General features: G+C 37.1%; 1 protein-coding gene across 1 annotated transcript; it reads left to right on the plus strand.

Moving 5' to 3' along the window:
• The first annotated feature begins 334 nt into the window (after positions 1-334).
• On the plus strand, positions 335-16,330 carry ATP6V0D2 (ATPase H+ transporting V0 subunit d2). Its single transcript, XM_015855898.1, has 8 exons — positions 335-605; positions 4,781-4,952; positions 6,673-6,851; positions 9,118-9,197; positions 10,952-11,029; positions 14,277-14,453; positions 15,298-15,375; positions 15,906-16,330. Exons 1-8 carry the CDS (start codon positions 476-478, stop codon positions 16,065-16,067), a joined length of 1,056 nt encoding a protein of 351 aa, XP_015711384.1. The 5' UTR covers positions 335-475; the 3' UTR covers positions 16,068-16,330.
• Positions 16,331-22,968: the final 6,638 nt, after the last annotated feature.

Here is a 22,968-nt window from a genome sequence, read left to right on the forward strand (position 1 = left end):
AAATTCACTGATAGATTCAACACAGTTTTGACTTTAATTTTTAATCAAAATCAGGAAATAATTTGTATTAATGAAATGAAGATTCCCATTTTTATAGCATTTATTTTGTAAGAGGAAAGAAAAATAGGAGTTATTTCCACATCTGGGTGGATAATAACCAGAGTGCTTAGTTTGATCTTCAACAAACAATGTATACTCCATTTTTGGCTTCCCTTTCTGCAATAACAGACTAATTCTCTGGCTCTGGCAGGAGGGTGTTGGGTTTACTTGGTGGCTGTTGTGTAAGCATCAACTGTACTGGAACCACATAAACTAAGAGCAAGAAACAGGAAGAAACTAGTTGGTAAAACATAATCATAGGCTGGCAGGAAAGCAATGACTATTTGTCACTCCTTTCAAAGAGAAGGAAAACAGTTGGTGGCAAATACTCAGTAACATCAAGAACCCAGCAGAGAGACCGAATTTCCTTTCCTCCATGCCGGGATACTCAGAGTTTTACTTCAATGTGGACCATGGCTACTTGGAAGGGCTGGTCCGAGGGTTCAAAGCCGGGATCTTGACTAGTGCAGACTATGTCAATTTAGCACAGTGTGAGACATTAGAAGGTAAGTCTGCTGTCTTCTTTCATTTAGGAAGAAATACTGTTCCTTGGACCACTGAAGAATGGAAGGTAAAAGAATGTTGAGAGCCTTATCTTAAAATACAGACATAACTCTGATTTCCTTTTAAGAAATGTTCTCATGCTTAAGCTAACAGATTTCCATTGAAATTATTGTGCAGAATTGTGTAGATTGATTTGAAAAGCAATCAAGATGATGGGGGAGTTTCTAGTTTACTGATAAACTGGCAGTCTCACAGACTTTAACCATTGGACAGATCTGTGCAAGTTTGGTATCACTTCAGCTGGATAAAATAGTTTGCAAAATCTTATTAAAAGCTTACACTGAATCTCTGTATGAAAGATATAATTTTAGTACTTTATTACTTCACAAGTTTGAGAACAGTGGGGGATGTTCTATTTACTCAGCAGAAAAAAGTAGATGTCACAAAGGTAGAAAACTTATTAACAAGCTTAAAGGGAGAAAAGAATAAGCTTTACTCCTCTTCCCTCCCCCCCACACCCCCCTTTTCCTTACAAGGTGACTTTGTCACAGTAATAAAAAAACACACAGTAGTTTCCAAAACAGCTTTCTATGCCCAAGACTGGTCACAGCCTGATGAAGACAGACTTGTGCAAGAATCATATGACACACCCTTAGACATTTGGCAGGGAAAAACGCAACAGAAAAAAAATCACCTTTCTAAAGAAACATGAAGTTTCCTTCCTTGACTTCAAATAATAGCTATGATTGTATACTGAAATCATATCTATAATACAGAGATACTAGACTTGTATGAAAAAGAAACAGCAAGAATTAATAAGCTCATTCTATTCAGAGCTGCTTTGTCTATGCAGTGATAGAGTTGAGAAAATGAGAAGTGCAGAGCCTGATGACTCACACATACAACAGAGTTTTGAGGCAGTCTAACTATTAAGATACAAATTTGGGAGGTTGCACACCATTAATCTTCCAGATTAAAACAACTACATTTAAATAGATATGTGTGGGTATTTAGCTGTCGTCTGGATAAAATTTCTCACAGTTAAAGAAGAGATTCTCTGTGCAGTCAGTGGGATCCAGAGACTCATCAGCTGACCAAGTGCATGTGCCCTCTTCAGCTGATAAGCTGGAGAGCTGCATCAACTCTCCATTTCACATAACAGCAGTTTGGATGTACACAGGATTGAATGTAGTTTCCTATTCCATTCCCACAGAATTCTTGCTTCTGTTCAACAAGACAAGGAAAACTATTTTAAGTCATTTTACGAGGAAGTTATTAACAAACAGCAGGTAGTTTCATAACATTTCTGAGATATATGAACCTTCAATATTATGCATGCAAAGTTCTTTATGGGCAGATTACAACAAAGAGGTAATATCATCTTCTCATTAAGACTTTGAAAGAGTGGGGGCTTCCTTATTTTTGAACTGTCTTTTTTTTCTAATATTCATTCAATTTTAGAATGCAAATGCATTTTAGCAACAGAAAGAGCAGCCATCACCCACCTGCGTAGAAGGTCATCTGTAGTACCCACTATTACTTCCCTTTCACTGAAGCACTGTTTGCCAGACAGCAGGCACCCATCAGTTATCTACCAACTATGCTATATATAATGAAAATCTGAGAAACAATGGATTTGCACATGGGCCTAAAGGCAAACACCTCTTGGCACATGCATGATACTGTAATATCATGTTGGATAACAAGTGTACGGTAAACAAAAAACAGGCCCTTACCTCTAAAGTAGAATATGGTTCTATGTATGTACCCTGGATCTTCTTTCCAATTAAAAGGTCCAGCATATGCATTAGTGCTGTAGCACTGTATTTTAATTGTCCTAGAGTGCCTTTAATTCATGAATTCATATTGAAATGTAATAAGCTGACACCGTTTTGCATTCTGTGGCATTGCACCAGACCACAAAAAACTGGACTAAGATTAAAATATTATAAATATTCTAAAACAAACAGGAAGAAACAGAATCAAAACCGCTCCAAGTAAGCCATAAATAGAACCAAAAAGACCTTTTAATTTCAAAGTGGTTTTTGTATCTCTAGAGGAGAAACCATAATGTCAGTACAGGAGAACCATGAGAGAAAAAAAGGAGTTTGACATCTGCTTGATAATTACAGGGAAAGTATAACAGTGAGAGGAAAAGAGAAAAAGGAGAGTAGCTTCTGATATCACTGTGCCCTCTCAATTCAGGGCCTCACAGAGAGGCAAAGATACCTTCAGCTTAACTTAGATATTCTTTTGGGCTTGATTGAATTGGTATTATTTCCATGGAGCTGCCTTTTGTGTTACAACTCTGGCTAGAAGCTCTACAACATGGCCTGCTGCTAGCTTGACCCTATGGCATCATCTATTTCACAGGAAATGCTGCTGACACTCTTTGAAGTAGAATACAGGAGGTTTTAAATTCAGTGCATTATTCTTTCCTTGACTTCTTGTGTGACAGAACAAATGCTGCTCTCTAGAACGTGCACTAAGTCACAGAAGGATAAGCAGCCCAGCTCTGCTCCCACCTCGATAAAGCAAGTTACTGACTTGCTGTGCTAGAATGCCAGCATGCAGTGGCTGAAATAACAGCGTAACTGAGATGTGATGGCAGCTGGCTGCCACAGTCAGGAGTCACACAAGACTCCACATGCTTGATGCCAAGATCTTGGACTAACACTCAGTTCAACTTCTTGCAGGACTTTTCTATCTTAACCACACTCAACTTGAATCAGCCACTCTCTGAGCATTAGTTCCCCTTAGACATACATTCTGTAATTTTTGCTTAATTGTGGATGGAAGCCTGTACTGAAATTATTTTACACTGGTAACATGACCTCTGTCTATTGCAGGAAGATCTAGGGAAGTGCTAATAGTTCCAGAGCATTAACAGAACACAGCTGTCCTATCAAAGCATCGTGCTGTTGTAGTCACTGGAATGAGCTGAGGTGGAAGCAGAACCCACATACAGAGCTCTAAGGGTGATCTATCTCAATGTTTTAGTGCGGACTTAGGAGTCAGAACTTGCAATGTGCTCGTATTTTTGCATGAAGTCTCACTGTAGGCCACCTTACTGCATACTAATAAAGTATACCTATGGGGATTTAGGGGAGTATAGTTACTATACTAATAAGTGCACACCTTACTAACTTCATATTAACTTCTCTTATAGGCATATAGCTTTTATCTGGAAATCTAATCATAATTGATGCCAAAACCTCGTAATATTATCCCAGCAATTTACGATAGCTTTCATATAACGCTTAGACATAATTACACAATATAGTAAGGTCTTTTCTAAAAGGAAGTGCTAAACCCCTTTGAACGCTAAGAACTGATTAATATCTTTGCCTTCATTTCATTGTGGAAAATAGCCATCGCAGGGATTCTTTATTTTATTTTATTTTATTTTATTTTATTTTATTTTATTTTATTTTATTTTATTTATTTTTCTTTATTTTATTTATTTTATTTTTGCTATTATAAAAGCTTCTTTCAACCTTGTTGAATCAACTCTTCTTTTTTCCAGCTACTGGGGTTGAGAGCCCTGGCAGAATATGTCATGATAACCCAAATTTCTGGAACAGTTTCTCAGGATCTGTTAACAGCAGCCATAGATCAGACAAAGCCAAAACAGAAAAGCTAAAGGAGTATAACCGTGCCCTTTCAGGCAGTCTTCTGAAGATCTCATTTGGAGATGAGCCTAAGTCAGGCAAGATGAGTTCTCTCCAGGCAGTTTGATCACATGAAATTATAGTCTCACATGACATTTAAATGTTTCATATGAAAACTGAAGATCTTAATCCACAGGATGATTCCCACTGATATTTAACATAGGAGCACAAAGTAACAGACACATTATAATGGTGCAATAGTGACATCCCAAAAACATCTTTAAAATTGAAACAGTGAACAAAGCTGACTAGGAAGGAGCTAGAGAAAGCAGTAATTAACACCGTGCCTGGTGTAACTGTTAATTAAATTTACTAGTAAGATTTCCAACAAAGCTGTCAACTACTTGTGGTTTCTTGTGGCAATGAGTCTTACAAGTAGAAGGCAATAGCATTTGAAAAGACCCTTCACATGAAAATATAACCTTACAAATGAACATGCTAAAAGTTATTTGATTTGGTTTGTATCAAAGCAGTGACAGTTTATTCTTCCCTGAATCTAATTCCAGATCTGAAGTTACATCTACAGACAACAGACTATGGCAACTTCCTTGCTAATGAGTCTGGTCCTCTCACAATTTCCACCATTGATGATAAACTGAAAACAAAGCTGCTCACAGAGTTTCATTACTTCAGAAACCATGCTTTTGAACCACTCGCTACTTTTCTGAATTTTATCACGTAAGTAATGTTACCACACTGCTTAAATTATAGATGCAAAGCAAGAACACAGCTTCAGGTTAAAACAATGTAAATACAGCCTTCTGGAATTTGCATTAAATTTCAAAACAGTGGAATTACTTTGATATGGCAACATTTACATATAGTATTTGTATACTTATTTTGAAGAACACAAAAAGAGCAGACTCCTTACCTTGTATGGGTCTGGAGTAGTGAAAAGCCATTGTTATTTTCAATCATCATTTAATTCAGAAATTAGCATTGCAAAAAGTACGTCTGTGAGGAGGATTAAAGAAAGATTAACAATTTCCAGCACAGTGATTTAACTCCTGGGAAGATGGTAAGCTCTAGATTTCGTTTGAAGGGGAAAAGAACAAACTGTATGCCTACCATACTTTTTATACCATTTAAACACTGAAATAATGACTTGCTGCAAGGTACTTAAATCCAAGAAGCTTTGTTTAAGAGCACAAGTGCTGTTTGAAGCCAAATGAAGAGAAAGTTCTGATCTCCCTGCAGTTATAAACAGACAAAACTTGTAAATAAATGACTTAACATTAAGGAAAGAATGGGGTTCTGCTTTATAACAGCATAACAACATGGATTAGTGAAATGTCACCAGGATATTTTACTTAACTATTTACTCCCCTTGATCTTCTGACAAGGCCACTAAACTGTTCAGCTTACTTCCAAGCAGTGCTTTTATCGTAACACTAAAATAATTCTTTTTCGGCTATTATACCAAGAGGATACTAAAGACTGCCCTGGGACAGTTATGACCTGTATCCAAGCAATATCTAGGTTTTGTTTCAGAGAAATGAAAGTGAAAATGACAAGTTTTTTTCCTCATTCTGATTGACATGAGTATGTAAACGTGTACATACCCTCTGCCCACAGCTGTTTTGTGATAATGATGGAGACAGTAGTTCAAGATATTTAGCAAAACCATAGTGTCACTGAACTACGTATCACCAGATCCTTCATCTCTGTCACAGATGTTGTTTGGGATCATGTTAATTTCTATGTGTGTCTAGCTGTGTTCTGAACCAACAATGTCAGCTGAAGAGTAGCATCCTTATTACAAGTGTCCTAAGGGAATAGCCTTCATATTTCCATTTCTGAGTTGCTGACAAAACTCTTAACAGTCTCTGACAGTAACACTAGTAAGAAACTCATAGTAAACGTCTAAAAAAATTGTCATCAATAAAGAAGAAAATTGAAACAACCTCTACACATTTTTCTCTTTTTAAAGCTGGGAGAGAAGAAAGGTTGGTCCATCTACATGGATTCTGCAGTTTTAGTGCCTAGATTCTTGTGCACTCTATAATAAAATCCCAAACTAGAGAAGCTGCTTAGTCAGCTGGTTTATGTTTTGACACCATATGTTGTCACTTATTATATCAAATCTACATTTCACAGCTATTATGCTTATTATATTCATGTTTCTGTTTCCTTTTTTTTGTTTGTTTTTGGTTAAGTGTCCTTTGCAAACCAGTCACATGGTTTAAAAACAAAACTGGGTCACAGAGTGAGCTATTTAAAAGCTTCAGGTTTTGACAAATGAGGTGGTGATAGTGAGTGAAGGTACAAACCTGCAAATACGACAGTCATTTCTGTCATCTGTGTTGTTAGTAACTTAAATCTGGCTTTTATATTTTTTCAAGACAAAATTAATTACAAAGCTAAGGTTCATTTCTTTTATTTTTTCTTTCAAATACAGATACAGCTACATGATTGACAATGTAATTCTTTTAATAACGGGCACATTACACCAGCGACCCATAGCTGAACTTGTTCCCAAGTGTCATCCACTGGGACGTTTTGAGCAAATGGAAGCAGTCAGCATTGCCTCAAACCCCACTGAGCTGTTCAATGCAATTCTGGTTGACACACCATTAGGTAAGGAATACTAAATTATTTCTTATTTGCTTCTTGAAACTCCTAATTTTGTATTCTTAAGAGCAGCTGAGATCAACTAACACATTTTCCATTGGATGTGCTGTGTTCTGGTAACACGAAACGCATAAATAATTGGCTGATCAACTGGATCAAGTTCTTCAGGAGGAGCGTGCAAGACATTTTCTGGCAACGTTTATTAACAACTTCTATATCAGTCTTGGGAAGCAGACACAAAGAAAACATGCTACTCAAGAGGAGTAATGGATATCTTTTATACTCAAGTATAGCTGCTGTTAGAGCATATAGATTTTTATTTCAACACCCGTATCTATAATTAAAACACGTAAGATGAAATCTTGCCTATCCCTCACTAAGGAGCAAGGAACAGACATCTACTAATGAATATTAGATGTTGTGGTAGAATCTGGAATCTCTCCCTTGAGCATTTGGGCATTATTAAAGCACAGAGTCAATCCTATCCTGAAAGAATAAATCTAAAGGCAAAGCAAAGTGAGGGCTTAGAACATTGTACTCAGAAACTGGGATGTAATTTTGCTCAAACTCGCCACTGTTGGGAAGGGTACAGATAAGATGGATCTGAATGGGTTTGATCATGCAAGAAAGAACTGCATACCCTCATTCTGAGTACTGTATGTAGTTTTGTGTCCTGCTTCCCAACTAGGTGTGGTGGGCTGCTGAGTTGGCCTCAGGTAGCAGCCAGACTCCCACCCAACTGCTTGCTCTCTCACTACCTCCAGTGGGACAGAGGAAGATTGAAAAACATTGTTGTACACAAAACAGATCAACTCTCTGAAAATTAATATATTGCCTTATATGTAGGTTTGAATCCTGATCTGAGCATTAGGAAAGAGACAAACAACACAGATATGAACATTTAAACACTTACGAAAATCACCTTTTCTCTTCCTTTCCCATTCCCTAGCTCCAGACATTTCCCTTTTCCCTTCTCCAGATCAGTCCAGTCCCTCCAATAAAGCAGTGAAAGACATGTGCAGGGGTTGATAGTCAGTAGATGGTGTTGTTTTTTTTTCTGTAGCTTCTTCTTTCTCACACATATCTTTGGCTCCCAGGTGAGCTTTCCACAGGCTACAGCTGCTGTTAGGAGCATCTGCTCCAGCGCACATTCTCCAGAAGGGCCAGAGAATATCTGCTCCAGAGACATGGAGGTGAGGCACTGGCACAGGCTGCCCAGAGAAACTATAGATGCCCCATTCCTGGAGTTATTCAAGACCAGGATCGATGAGGCCCTGGGCAGCCTGATCTATTGGATGACAACTCTGCCCATGGCAGAGGACTGGAACTAGACGGATGATCTTTAAGGTCCCTTCCAACGTGAGCCATTCGAAGATTCTATGATTCTATTACATGGGACAGGTCCTTCTCTTCTGACAACGGTGTTCCCCCAGCAGTTCTCTCTCTTTGATCCCTTCTCCACTCTCAGTCCAATATTTTTCTTCCCTTTCTTAAGCAAGTTTTCACAATGAAAAAGAGAAACCTCCAAACTTGGCCAGACTCACATGCTTTCCCTGAACACCATCTTTTGTTATTGGTGTCTGAGGCAATATTGTCTCTAATGCAGCACTGGCCAGCCCCACTGACGTGAGAGATTGGCATGCCTTTGCTAGTTATGAATATACTATTTTTAAGTGGCCCAACCACACAAATGAACCGCATCCCCTGCCTGCCAGTTCAAAACTGTCTTGCTCTTCAGACAGTTCTAGAAGAGGACTAGGATCTGCAGATAGTCAAGGTCAAAGACTGCACTCCTTTCTAGTTGCATCCTGTTGCCTTTCTGCCTCTGACAAACACACTGAAGGAAGAGGTAAACTAGGAAAGAGTGCTCACCTTAACAAATGCAGAATACCTGCAAGATTTAGGTCAAAAGTTATCTTTGACGTTCCCCACTAGAAAATCCCCCTAATGATAAAATCATCTTCTTCAGAGAAGATTAGGGATTTCATTAACATTTCTCATCTGATGATCTCAGGAGATGTGGACTCTGGCTGCTGCACTGATTGATTCCCTTTGCAACAGATTGTCATTAGAAAGGAGGGAATAAGGGGATAAGGAGAAAATCAAGAGGATTTCTCTTCCTCTCTCTTATACAACAGAAATGTCAGACTCTTGCTCACACACTGGTAACTGTCAATGGACAAGAGTTGCAAATTATCAGCATGTACATTTATACAGTTGCAAATTATCAGCACATACATTTATACTTCAATGTAATATACTCTACTTTTAGCTGCTTTCTTTCAAGACTGCTTGTCAGAAAATGACCTGGATGAAATGAACGTTGAAATAATGCGCAACAAACTGTACAAGGCAAGTTCTTGCAACATAATAATAATCCTTGGCATTTTAAAAGCATCTTACAAAAGGAGGTCAGTATCATTAACCCTGTTTTATGGATGGGGAAATAGAAGCATGGTGAGATGAAGCAAGCTGCCTAAGGTCACCTGGCTGATGGCAAGTCTGGAAATTGATTCCAGCTCCTTTGATTTCTACTCCAGTGCTTGGAGAGATTTCAAATGTTGGGTCTGCTTCCAAATCCTAATTTAATATCTCATTAGTGAAAATGCTGTAGATGTCAGATGAATATCCGGATGCATTTGTTTATGAATTTATCTTCCAAATGCCGCAGAACTGTTATCTGTCCTACCTGATCCTAAGCAGTCTTTTGGCTAGCACGTATGTTTATTTATAAATGGTAAGTGTGATCTGAAAATGTGTAATTAATTTGAGTCTAGAGAGCATTTTTGTTTAATTTTCATTCATGTTTAAAATTATATTTAGTATTGTTACAACATATTGCTGTAAGGATGTGCATCTGATTTGTGCCTTGTGATTTCAAGGTACTTTCCAAATATTAGCATGCAGGTCAATAATCTTATGCTGGTCTCTTTAAGAGCTATACATATTTCATTCTGTTAATGGTTCCACGCAGCACATTCTCTCCAATTTCATTTTTGTCTTTCAAAAGGGATGCCTCAGTCTGCGGGAAATAATCTTACAGTGATCTGATCACATTAAGGGGAAAGAAAAAATACTTCTGTTTTTCTTACAACTGATATTTTGAAATTCCCAGTGTCTATCTGATTCTTAAATAGCCTGCTCCTTCAATTCATGACATGATCTTTTACTAATAAATTAGGTACTTCTTCTGTTTACATATGGATCTGATTCATATTTACTGTGTGAATGATCGTAAGTTTACACTTACTAAATCTAACATTTATTTATTTCTTTTTCTAAGTATCAGGGGATCATTCTTCAAAGACTTTTAAATTATTAATATATCCTTTCTCCCCTGCTTCAGCTATCAATGCAATCAATTATATTTCAGCACTGTTGTCAGGCAGCACTATGCACAACCTAACACAGAATTCCAAACAGCAGATTCCCCCGAGATGTCTCTACTTAAAAATCACTTAATTGCATCACTACTGACAGCTTCCCTGCATGTGACTGTGTGTCAAACATACTTTGATGACATAAATGTTCCCTATGATGGTATTCCGGAGGAGAGGGAGACAGAAGGAACAACTCCATGAGATATTTCAGGTCCTTCCTGCTGAGCTATACTGAAGTGGGTGCAAGGGACTGAATCCCCAACAGACCCGAGGGCTATATAGATTGGTATTACAGAAGCTTTGTACACTGTTCTGCTCTAATCCAGGGTTTTGTAGCGTAGAGCAGTGGGGATTAATTTGTGTACTCTCATAGTACTGGCCCAACACCCATGGCATATACTCAAATCCCTTCCTTCACAATGTAAGTGCAGTTTCCTTCAGCAGCCATCTGCTTATTACGCAGAAGAAACTCAGTGGAGCTAAAGAACATTATGTAGAGAGCAAAGAAAACATAATGTTTGTCTGAAAACAGCTTTCGAAAACATTTAAACATGTAGTAAGAACAAAATAATTTCATTTTAATACTAAATCCAGCAAATTAAGCATTTACTCAAATTCAAATAGACAGAATTGTAAGTTTACAGAAGAATTTAAAAATGAGATTTGTGACTACATGGTCCAGATCTTAAGTAACATTTAAAATACTTCTCTGCTCCTTTTATGTAGTCTTATCTTGAGGCATTCTACAAGTTTTGCGAAAAACAAGGAGGTACTACAGCAGAAATAATGAAACCTATTCTTGAGGTAAGAATAAAATTAACTCATTGCACATTAAAGTACTCCACAATGCTTTCATAATTAATTCACTTTGCCTTTCGTGTTCTTTTTGTCTCCATTTGCAAAACTATTTGTCAAATGTTTGAATATGAAAGTGTTTTGCTGTGATATATCCTAGATGTACTCTTTATTCTAAAAAGACTTTCACATCTTGACTAGAGAAACTAGTCCAGGGAGGAGGGAGCCTCAGTTGCTATTTTTTTTCTATAACAGAGAGCAGAATAAACATTTTACCAGTCTCAGACTCTTGCCTGCCCTCTGTAATTAAAGTGGCAGTTACATTTCCTAGCTCAAAATTGAACTTGATGTACCTACATTCCGCCATTATTGTATACTAACTACAGTGATCTTTAAATTTAATGGGGCCACTATATTCTTTTACTCTTTCATGAAAATTAATGGTTGAAGTTAGAGCTGATCGACCTTCGGATCTACTGTCACACAGAAAATTCCAGGACTTATTTTTAACTCAACTCAAAAAAGTTTAAAATGTAATTTTGCCTTGATATACAGCATTCTCAACCTCCTATTCCCCAAAGCATACCTGCATCACAGGAAATGTTACTGTCTTATCTTGTTATTGTAAAAAATGATGAATAAATTCTTAAAATGGTGTTCTCAGCATTCAGCTCAATTTTTCCCCCCATGGTTTATTATAATTCTTTGCAGTGTTTGAGACTGGCAAAGCACTGGCACGAGCAACCCAGAGAGGTTGTGGAGTGTCCTTCTCTGGAGACATTCAGAACCTGCCTGGATACTTTCCTGGGTGACATACTGTAGGAAACCTGCTTTAGCAGGAGGTTGCACTAGATGATCTCCAGAGGTCTGCTCTGATCCCTATAATTCAGTGATTTTGTGATTCCCATTCAGGAGTCTTTTATTTCAGGATCAGCATAACTTGTACCATGAAAAGTGATGGAATAAAACTCACTGAGATCTTACAACCTCACACTAAAAATTTGCATTATGGGAAAAAGATAACCTGGGAACTCATCTCTGAAGGGAAAAATGAGCCTAAATTACATCTTAAGGAATAATGTGCTGATGTGAGAGTGCAATCTCATATTTTATTCAACCATTTCATAATGTTTTGGTTGTGTTCTAAAGAAAGTATCCTTAATGAGTTGAACTGATCAGAAATTAAATGTTGAGACTATTCCTTTTCTGGAAAATAAAAATGAAGAGATTGGCTGGCAGAGGTAAAGACATGTCCCAGTGTATTCAAATTTTGCATCAAATTCATTTTTGGCTAGACATTCATTTTGAGAGAAGATTAATAACGGAAAACAGGCTAAGCATACTGTTAAGCTCTTCTTATACCAGTGGTAACAGTTTGGTCTGTGATAAGCTTCTCTAAAATTCCTATGTAATGTCAATTAGCCAGCATGATAAACTTTCTAGATGTCCTTTTTATCATATTTTAGTAATCTGAAGGCAACCTGATCAGTTTAGAAAAAGTCAAAGTTTAATTACTCAAGATAATACTTGTTATCTATTCTAACCCTGTGAAAATGAGGTGGCTGTATGTAATACCTCACCCTCTTGACCATCAGTCATGGTACTAACTGTCCGCACTAAAAGCACTGGTAATGTCTTTTCTTTGGGCAACAAGCACTGCATGTTTAGCCCTGCAGGTCGCAACAAACTGTGGGACTGCACTGTAGCTGGAGTAATGCCTGTTGGTAAGACACCATGCACTCTCAGGTAGCAGACATACACCTTCAGTTTTCCGTAGGGAAACTGAGGCAATTAGCAAATGGTCATCCTGTAGCCCCATGTTTACCTGCAGCAATGAAATGGCCCAAGTCACTAAATAGCTGCCTCACAGCGTTATTCACTATGAACAATTTAATGTGCCAATAATTTGTTAAACTGAAAGGTCAAGATTGATCCGGTGCATTTACTCAAGCTGGAAACCACCATGACTAGGACCCAAGCCCAGTAGGATTATTTGTAAATGCATAGGAGAATGTTTTTCCAATAAAATGCTACAAATCTAACAGCTAATTTCTACATGGCTTTGACAGGTTAAACAAGAAAAGCATTCATCTTTACACAAACCAGTTTCACTAGGGTTGATATGCCCGTTCATATTAGTAAGGAAAGTCAAATTTGGGCCAGTTATTCATTAGCTAGAAAGCTTTTCAAGCACACTTATTTTCTTCTCATTATTTCTGTACTGTTTATTCATCTTCCTTATTCTGAAGTCAGTGCCAGAGGGCAGCTGGGTACCTGTTACAATATGTTCCAGTACACAGAAGTAGGAACTATGAATATGTGCTTAACCGCTAAATTTGTAGAACAGTGTTGCAATGGCATGTGTCAGTCTTATTCAACAGAAAAGTGTACTTTTCTGCTCAAAACAGTTCAAAAGTTCGCAGTGTAAGACATGTTGCAAGCTGCCTAAAATCTCTGAATGCTTATTTACAATCAGAAGTGTTTCATGCGTAATCAATGTTCTTGGAAGACAAAGAAAAAAAAGAAAATCACAGTCTCTTTAGATTTCAAGACAGAAGAACAGATTTTAATCAGAATTGAGTAAGATAAATTTAATTTGCCATATTTTTAATTCACACTGTCTGAATTAAAATTATGGCGGGCCATATTTTGGTTACACAAAAGAAGAACCCAAGATCTAAGCATTAGAATGACTTCCAGTCTGTTACTGCAGGGAAAATACTTCATGTACTACAGGCATCTAGTCCTGGTAGAATGAAGTAGCTCTTGCTTCTCTGCATTAAAGATTTAACTGTTATGCGAAACACTTGGAAACTTTAACTTACCAAGTAAACAGCTCTCTTCACTGAATTAAATTATTGTTTTAAATATGTGCATCCAGAAAATATTTATTTCCAAAATGCCCACTCAAGTTTTATTCTGAGTTATCCCAGAACAGTACATGTGATTACTGATCCTTGTGTGCATTATTATTATTTCTAAGAGTATTATTTCAAAACTCCAAATGGTCTGTACAGAGATTTTTGTGTTGTCAGCTTCTTGTCATGTAAGTAGAGGAAGGAGGAAATAGCAGAGTGGATATTTTCAGAACAAAATTCACAAAATAAAAGCTGTGCTTGCAAAACACTGTTTGATTTTCTAGTTAAAATTTAACAAGTATTTTCTTACTTAAGTTTCCATAGTTTAGCTTACTGAAAAATTTATTTTGCAATGACATCTCTAACAACACTGATTATTCTTTGTTTTACGCATTAAGTTTGAGGCAGACAGACGTGCCTTTATCATCACTATTAATTCATTTGGTACTGAGCTCAGTAAAGAAGACAGAGAGAAGCTATACCCAACCTGTGGAAAACTCTATCCAGAAGGCTTACATCTGTTGGCCAATGCAGATGACTACGAGCAAGTGAAGTGTGTTGCAGATTACTATGCAGTAAGCAATCTAATTTTCTATAACAAAGAATGAATATACAATACATAACATCTTTTGATCTCAACAGAATTGTAATGAAAGTTCACATAGGCCTCTGATATGATGACACAGGGTAACTTGCTATCCTAGGGCAATACAAAGTTCCTCTTAGCATGTTAAATGATACATATCCTAATATCCTAATAAACAAAGCTGCTCTTGTTTCTTAAATCTCCTCAAACAGAAGTTCACTTCAGAGTTTCTGCCTCCAAGATTTTGGAGCAAAAGCTTAACCCTTGAAATAGATCTGCATTGCAGTGCTGCTTTATAGGAGAAAACAAAACAAACACATGGAGAAGAAAATCACAAAGAACGGTAACACATCTGAAACAAAGTCAAACATATCTGTGCAGAATATTACAGCATTACATATCAAATTGATGGATTTTAGTACAACATCAGTGCAGATGAGTTAAATCCATCTGACTAATGGAAATAAAACGATCAGCTGCAGGCGGATCACAGTACAGCTTTTGGCTCCATTTACAAATCTGGCTCTGATGGATGCTATTTGTACAAGAAGTTCGGTGCTCTCTATCCAAAGGAGTGAAAGGTCACATGTCATTCTGCAGTCTCTTTTTTAAGAAATTACCTTAAGTAATAGGAAATGACAGCAAGAAATGCAAGTACAAACACTGTTTTGTTTCTGGTGACTATATGATTTTAAGTTTTGGTTTACAGAATATTTCAATCTATATCTGAGTACTATAAAGAAAGATAACTTAATGTAGTTTAATTAATAAATCAGTGTAATGCACAGAATACAAAAGTGTTGTTTTCATCGGGCGGATGTCTATGCTTCTAGGAATACAAGGCTGTGTTTGAAGGTGTAGGGAATGACAGTGGAGAAAAGACACTTGAAGATGCATTTTTTGAACATGAGGTAAGAGGTTCTAACAATAATGCATCAAAGTGGAAGTTACTGCTGTGGAATAACATTTAAAACAATAATGAGGTACTATGCTTTTGATTCTACATTACTTCATCATTCAGCTCTGCATCAAAAAACGCAGAATTGTGATGGCTGTCAACTTTCCAATGAAATAAAATAGAAGGATTTAACGTTTCAAATATAATAAATCCCAGGACATTCTTTTGATGAACAGTTATAGAACTGACAGTTCTGATAGCCTATACAAAACCCATATCATATAAACTGCTTAATGGAATATCCCTTAAATAGTCTATTTATAAGTTCTTTCACCATAGTCTTTTATTTACCTATAATGCTGTTATAGACTGTTACCAAAACTAATCTGGAGATGATGTTTCAATTATTTTTCTACTCAAGAGTTTCCTATGTACAGTTGTGACTGCAAAGTTATTCAGAAATTTTGATGATGAAAGCTACCATCTAAAAATCACACTTGCCTTTGATATTTTGTCATAATGCTTATTTAATCTTTTCCACAGATAAAGCTGAACATGCTTGCATTCAACAATCAGTTTCATTTTGGAGTATTTTACGCCTATGTGAAGTTAAAGGAGCAAGAATGCAGAAACATTGTATGGATTGCCGAATGCATTTCTCAAAGACACAGAACCAAAATTAATAACTACATTCCAATTTTCTGAGAATTTATAATGCTGCAGTGCCTGAGAAGAAGTACTTATTCAAATTAAAGAAGAAAAATCTTATTTTAAAATTCAACTATTATGTTTTTAACTGTAGTGCTAATCCTCCTTTTACATAACAGTGTGACAAAAAAGCAGTATAATTAGAGATAAAAGTATCAGGAAATGTTAATGGGCTCTTTCATAGCTTTTGTTGATAGGTTTGTTCCCCACTGTGACCATTTTAATTGAACAAATCAATAAAAACTCTCTGCAAGGTTTTGTATGCATGTTCTTTCTCTGCTGTGGAAGTAAATTTTACGCTAAAGAAGTTTGTAAAGCTTAACTTTGGCTTAACTTTGAGTAATGTTTTCAAAAGACCACTATTTATATTTCACAATTATGGTCGTCTTTGTAGCAGACAAGGCTCCACAAAGAATGTACTACACAAAGAGGGGACTTTAGCTTTAGGGCTACTGAGATTCCCCTCAAGGAATCTTGAAAGCAAACTTCCCAAACCTTTGTAACTGTGTTACAGTTAAATGTAAATAAACAATTGGGATGCCACAAGCATATCTTCATTTTCTCCTTTATGGGTCAACTGAGGTGCACTGTGTCAAGCAGTGGGTACCCGATCTACTTCACAACAACAGAATTATCTCCTCCCACAGCACCAAAGACACTGTCTTTATGTGTGCACCAGGAGAGATTATGAAACATGAATGAAAATATCAGCCAAGTCTGTATCAGTTTTACATCAGGCACAAACAACATCAGCTCTGAGCTATTTGAGGAGCTGGCTAAGATCAGTATCTAAAAATAGAGAGAACAGTTGAAGCCTGATTGTTGCAGGACAAGATTAATTCTGCAGAGGAAAAATTATGGACTTTGAAAGCCACGTCAACATTCTGCCTTCCTACTCATACTTCACACTCATTCAAGAAGTTCACCCCTCTTGTCTTTGAAACAGCCCTCACTTTGATTCTCTGTGTGTCCCTTTACCTTCAGGCTGTACAACAGCACATCTCAGTCTTCAACTGAGAATGTAATATGATGCAGAAATGAAGTCCATTTCTTGCTGAGTAAACAGAAATATAAATACATATGATGTCAACACCTCAGAATTATGGCATTCAGGCAACATGTATTTGAGAACAGGGAAGTATCTATCTCCCTTTCTCACACACACACGCACATGTATTTGAAAAATAGAAAAAGATCACATTTTTAATAGTTGAAGCTACACTTCTTAAGTTGTAACTGTAACCAATACATCCCAGGACATCCCACACTGATTTAATGGAGAACTGGGAAGGTTTTTCTTGCTTTATCACAACACATAGGGAATCTTACACTGTTACTTTAACAACTATTTTCATGGAAAGTTGCCTTTAGTTCATTGGGAATTTAGAATGATTGACTAAAAAGAAATAATATAAATCTTATTTCTGTATGTAGACTTCTTTATTTAGTAAACACAGTAATTCAGAAGAGAAAAAAAGACAAAAAAAACCCAAGACAAACAAACAAACCCTAATTTTATGATTCCCTTGAACTACTTCTACTACCTTGTATTTCTTAATATATTATTTCCCACTCTAATCTCTGACCAACACTTTCCAGTCGCCACCTACAATGCAAACTATGCCATATAGTGCAAAAAAGACAGCTACAGTGTCTAAAATGTTCATTTTTCCACAGATGGTTTACTAATTGCATTTAAGAATGCAGAACAACACAATCAACAGATCTAGAATGCAGACAGCAAACTCGTGCATTTCAGAACAGTTGTAAGAATAGTTTTCCTACGCTGATAATTCAAACCTCCTTACTTGAACAGAACAAAACATCTGGCTTTCCGCCAAGAATTTTATGAAGTGATTTGAAGGGGAAAGAATCTGTTCTCCACCCTAAGTCATTCTGTGCCAGGGAAGATATGCAGCTGCTATTGCTATGGTCTGTGTATACTGTGAGCTCAGAAAGAAAGCAGGAGTTGCAGCTTACACGCTTATGTTGACAACAGAATGGTTCTTCATACTATGAAAAGGACAGCATCAGTATTGACTGGATCTTTTTCAAATCAACTTTCTAGGTACCTGCTAAGTAAGGATGGATGCACTAGGCATTAATTCAATTTCATTTAACAATAAGCAACAGAATCAACAGACCAAAATGGGAACTAGGATGTCAGAGTAACAATTCCTCATAAATTCAGATTTTTCTAAAGACAGTATAATGTAAATTGCTCTAGTTAACAAATTTGTCTCCGTACTAGTGTGTATATACATATATATATATATATCATACAAAAAAATATGATCATAGATAATCTCTAACAATACCTGTAGGGAAAGTCTAGATCACAGAATCACTGTTGCAAGTGTCAGTAACTTACTAATGATCTCTCAAGTTGTTGAATAGGGGAAAATGAGACATTGAGATATTTTTCTTGTTCTTTCTTGGAATTCTCAATGTTGTGTTCACGCCCTGAAATGGCTATGGCATTCTGGGTAAGTTTAGGAATATGGCTATCATGAATACACCCCTCTGCCTGGATCTTCAGTGACAGATGAAAAACAGAGCCAGGATCAATCTTCTGCTGAGCTCCGATCTTTAGAAATCTTTCATTCTCATCGTTTGCTGTAGCTCAGGCTTGAAGTCTTGCCATCAGCTCACTAACAAATGTGAGCAGCTCTGCATATGGACATGACTGCAGTGTTTGAAGAACTTCCCCTGAACATTACCTGTTCCTGCAGAGGTTTATAGGATGAATGATATCAGAATATGGTCTTCAGACTCGATCTGGACCTATAGTCAGTTGACAGTGGTAGAGACACACTTATTCTGTTTCAATCAGTTCCAGCATACCTACCTTATTTGGCCTATTCTGAACATTTCTGTATATTGAAGCTAATAACCATGCAACTTCATTTTTCTTTCATACTTGACAATGTGATGCATGCTGTTTTTAGTAAGCATGCCTAAGTTACACAGTATATTTAATTTTTCAACTATTCTGCTTAATACCAAAACAGCAGAACCAAAGTACAGAGGGATAGCTGGCCATCAATTATACTCGTATTGGAATTATAATGCTGCTAACATGAAAATTAACATTAAGGTTTAAGCAAGCGATAAGACAAACTACAGTGACGTGCCAGTCAACTGCTGGATAAATGGTGCAATAAAAATCACAGGAAAAAAATAGCAATAGCATATATAAGATAGTCAACAGTTTATGCGACACAGAAACTGATCTCAAATATTGAAAATTATTAAATATATTGAATTATCTCCTGATTGACAAAGAAAAAAACAAGTGAAAAAGCAAGACAAAACCTCCAAAGATCCCAGCTAATAGTTTTCATACAGATGAAACACAATGAGAAACATTTGACAATCTGTCATTGTTATTGCAAACATCCTAGATATATCTGTCATTTTTATAGCATAACTTATCTGCTAAAATGAAACTTTAAAGTTTTGAGCTGCTTGAAGAAAGGCCTGAGGCACTAACCTTGACAAGAATTTTAATGCACATCCTCATAAAAAAGTGATTATCCCAGATATCTGTTTAATATCGTTTTTACACCCAGGTGTGGCTTTCACCCTGGGGATGGTCGAATCTGTTGTCACCAGAATCTGCTGTTGCTACAAATCTTCACAAGATCTTGCTTTGCTTTATCTTAACACTGACATCTATCAGTGTCACAGTGCAGTTGGGAAAAATACCATTCAAAACAACAGGAGTTTTCTATGTGTTCTAACTTGTTGCTTCTAACATGCACATAGCAGCAGCTCAGACTGAGCTTGAAAAGCAGCAGGAAGTAGTTGCAAGGTCTTGGATAAAGTTATGGCCATATTTTCTTGTTTTCAAAATTATAAAACCTAAATGTTCTCATCTTGTTAGGATTAATTTAAAAGTACATATTGGGATTTTTATTCATTTTGTGTAATGTTGTTCTCTGAAACTTCTGTACGTGCATGTACACTTTACACACAAACATACATCATTTTCTGTTGAGACTCACACCAACAAGGAAGTGTTGGAGCCAAGACTCAGTCAGTCACTGTAAAAGACATTTTAAAATGCTGCAATGCAATGTGTTCAAAAGACTTTAAATAAAATTCATTAAAATCAAACAAAGCAAACTTTGTGCATTTTCAACTAAATTGATTTAAAACACCACTTATTTGGGACAAGTATTGCATTTTCCAAGTACTTCAGAGCACAAAAGGCAAAAGAGATTACTCAAATATTCACAGGCCAGATCTAAACTCATGAAAATTATTTATGACTACACTGTTATAAATGTGTAGAAATGAATGGAACCCAAACAAAACAGATTAAGCTTATTTATAGCAAACATTATGACTTTTGTAGATGTATGAAAACCACTAACAAATTTCAAATTATCCTAAACAGTATGTTATGCTATTTTCTTGCTAAAAAAAACCAACTAATTATTTTTAAAAGTATATAAAAGTACAATGAAAGCTGCTGTAATTCATAGCCCACCAGTGGACAAAAGAAAAATGACAATATTCCTTGAGCATTCCACGGGAGCAGAGCTAGAACCTCCACTCTCTGGTCTTCATGATCTACTTTAAAAGCTCTTTGAGGTTTCAGAATTTGAGTGTCTGACTAATTAAACAGATATATTCAATTTATTATATTGGGACCCAAAAACATGAAGCCTTCTCACTTTGATTAATATAAGTGTGGAAGCCAAACAGGGGAAGCTATTGCAGTAAAGTAAATGCAGCTGCATAAAATCATGTCATAGCTTACGTATGAAAGCTTCATTTATAGAATCATAGAATCACTGAGGTCAGAAAAGACCTCTAAAATCATCTAGTCCAACTGTCCACCAATTTTGCCCACTAAACCACATCCCTCAGCACAACATCTAACCATTTCTTGAACATCACTAGGAATGGAGACTCTACCACTTCCCTGAGCAGCCTGTTCCAATATCTCACTACTCCTTCTAAGAAGAAATTTTTCCTAGTAGCCAACCTGAACATCCCCCGGTGGAACTTGAAGCCATTCCCTCTTACCCTACCATTATTTAATCAGAAGAGGCCAACCCCACCTCACAGCAGCCTCCTTTCAGGCAGTTGTCAAGAGCGATAAGGTCTCCCCTGAGGCTCCTCATCTCCAAACTAAACAATCCTAGTTCCCTCAGCAGCTTCTCAAAACATCTATGTTCCAGACCCTTCATCATCTTCATTGCCCTTCTCTGGACATGCTCCAGGGCCTCAATGTCTTCCTGGTAGTGAGGGGCCCAAAACTGAACACAGTACTTGAGGTGTGTCTTTCTTACCAACTGCATCAGGAGCTTATCTTCCACACATTCCAAAAGCCTCCTAGACTGTTTCTTCTGTGTTGTATTGTATTTTCACCATATAGAACAAAAGTTGAAATCCTCCATGAGAACAAGGGCTGGTGACAGCACAACTTCTGACAGCTGCTCAGAAAATGCCTCACCCATCTCTTCATTATGGCTAAGTGGCCTATGACAGCTCTCCAGGACGTCATCCCTGTTGGCCTTCCCCATGATCCTTACCCATAGAGGTTCAACCTTATTATTACAAGCTCTCAGCTTGTAATAATGGTGCACGATGGTGCATGACTGCTCTTGTTTATTGTCTATTCTGTGTGTATTGCTGTAGATGCACTTCATTGGAGACATTTGCCTCTCTCTTCACCTCAGATTTGTTCCCTCAGGCCCATCTCTAGCAGTCCTCCTTTTATCCCCTTCTCATTCACACCCAGTTTAGAGTCCTGTCAACAAGCCCTACAGCTCCTGGGCTAGGATCCATTTTCCCCTTTGAGACATGTGAGACCCAACTGCAGACATCAGGTTAGGCATGGAGTAAATTTCTATCATTCTTACATCATTTCAGTGTGTGAGTTCTAACACTGTTTCTTAAAAAGAGCAACTTCTACATCTTCCACTCTGAGGCAGTGGTTATCAGCCTAAATGTCATCATATCAATGCAGAATTTTTTTCCCGACTGTTTTCAGATCAGTCTTTGCTATTGAATCACAGCAGGTAAGAAGCAGTTTACAGTTAATCTCTCAGAGCCTTTTTCTTACCAAAGAACAAAGCAAGTTTTGTATTTAAACAAACTCTTGCCAAAAGTATTGAGACATTGATCAAAATGCCTACATTTCCAGTCAGACCTACTCAATCTAATCACATGTGCACTAAATACTATTTTATCTAAGTGTCTCTCAGCAAATCAAATAACTTATTGCAAAAGTCTTCAAAAGGTGTGGGCCAGACTTTGCACAAACATTCCATCTAGCTGTCCAGTCTTGTCCTTAATGCGAGCAGCTTTGAGTTCCTAGGAAATAACTCTGGAAACAGTTAAATTACTGAAACAGATTACAACTGTTTGTTCAACAGCTCAGAGTAGTGTGAACTGTACATCCCTGAACAGGATTTGAGACCTAGCAGGAAAACATGATAAATAAGCAGGAAATAAAAGAAAACTAGAAAGTTTTTCCTCATGTGAACTAAGTGCAAAGGAAGCTGCTGTACTCCACATCCAGTTGAACAAATGTTGCATCCATTTTCAGACTTGGGATATTTAAACCATAGTTTTATAAGAACAGTACTAATGCTAGAATAAAGCACAAAGCTAACTACAGGTGGAAAGTATGGTTCACCAGTGGCCATTATTGACTGTAACTGTCTGAGCAGACCACATGCTGCTTTGATGATCTCAAGAAACAAACAAAAAATATGCGCTACCTTACTCAAGCAAGTGCATAGGGGATAAATATCAGAAGCCTCTTTATAGCCATCCTGGACTTCCAGTTCCAAAGGAAAACAGGAATATCCGTATTGTTCTTAAATACCACCCAAGGAATGGTATCTGACGAAACTTACCCTTACAGGAGACAAAACAG

The sequence above is a fragment of the Coturnix japonica genome, chromosome 2 (genome assembly GCF_001577835.2).
Source record: "Coturnix japonica isolate 7356 chromosome 2, Coturnix japonica 2.1, whole genome shotgun sequence".
In the NCBI taxonomy this organism is placed as follows: domain Eukaryota; kingdom Metazoa; phylum Chordata; class Aves; order Galliformes; family Phasianidae; genus Coturnix; species Coturnix japonica.

What these genes read in the sequence shown, in the direction of transcription:
- ATP6V0D2 (XM_015855898.1), top strand. Translation starts at nt 476, where the DNA reads ATGCCGGGATACTCAGAGTTTTACTTCAATGTGGACCATGGCTACTTG. An exon ending in ACAGTGTGAGACATTAGAAG is followed by an intron (nt 606 to 4,780) that starts GTAAGTCTGCTG and finishes ATCTAATTCCAG; the next exon opens with ATCTGAAGTTACATCTACAG. An exon ending in TCTGGTTGACACACCATTAG is followed by an intron (nt 6,852 to 9,117) that starts GTAAGGAATACT and finishes CTCTACTTTTAG; the next exon opens with CTGCTTTCTTTCAAGACTGC.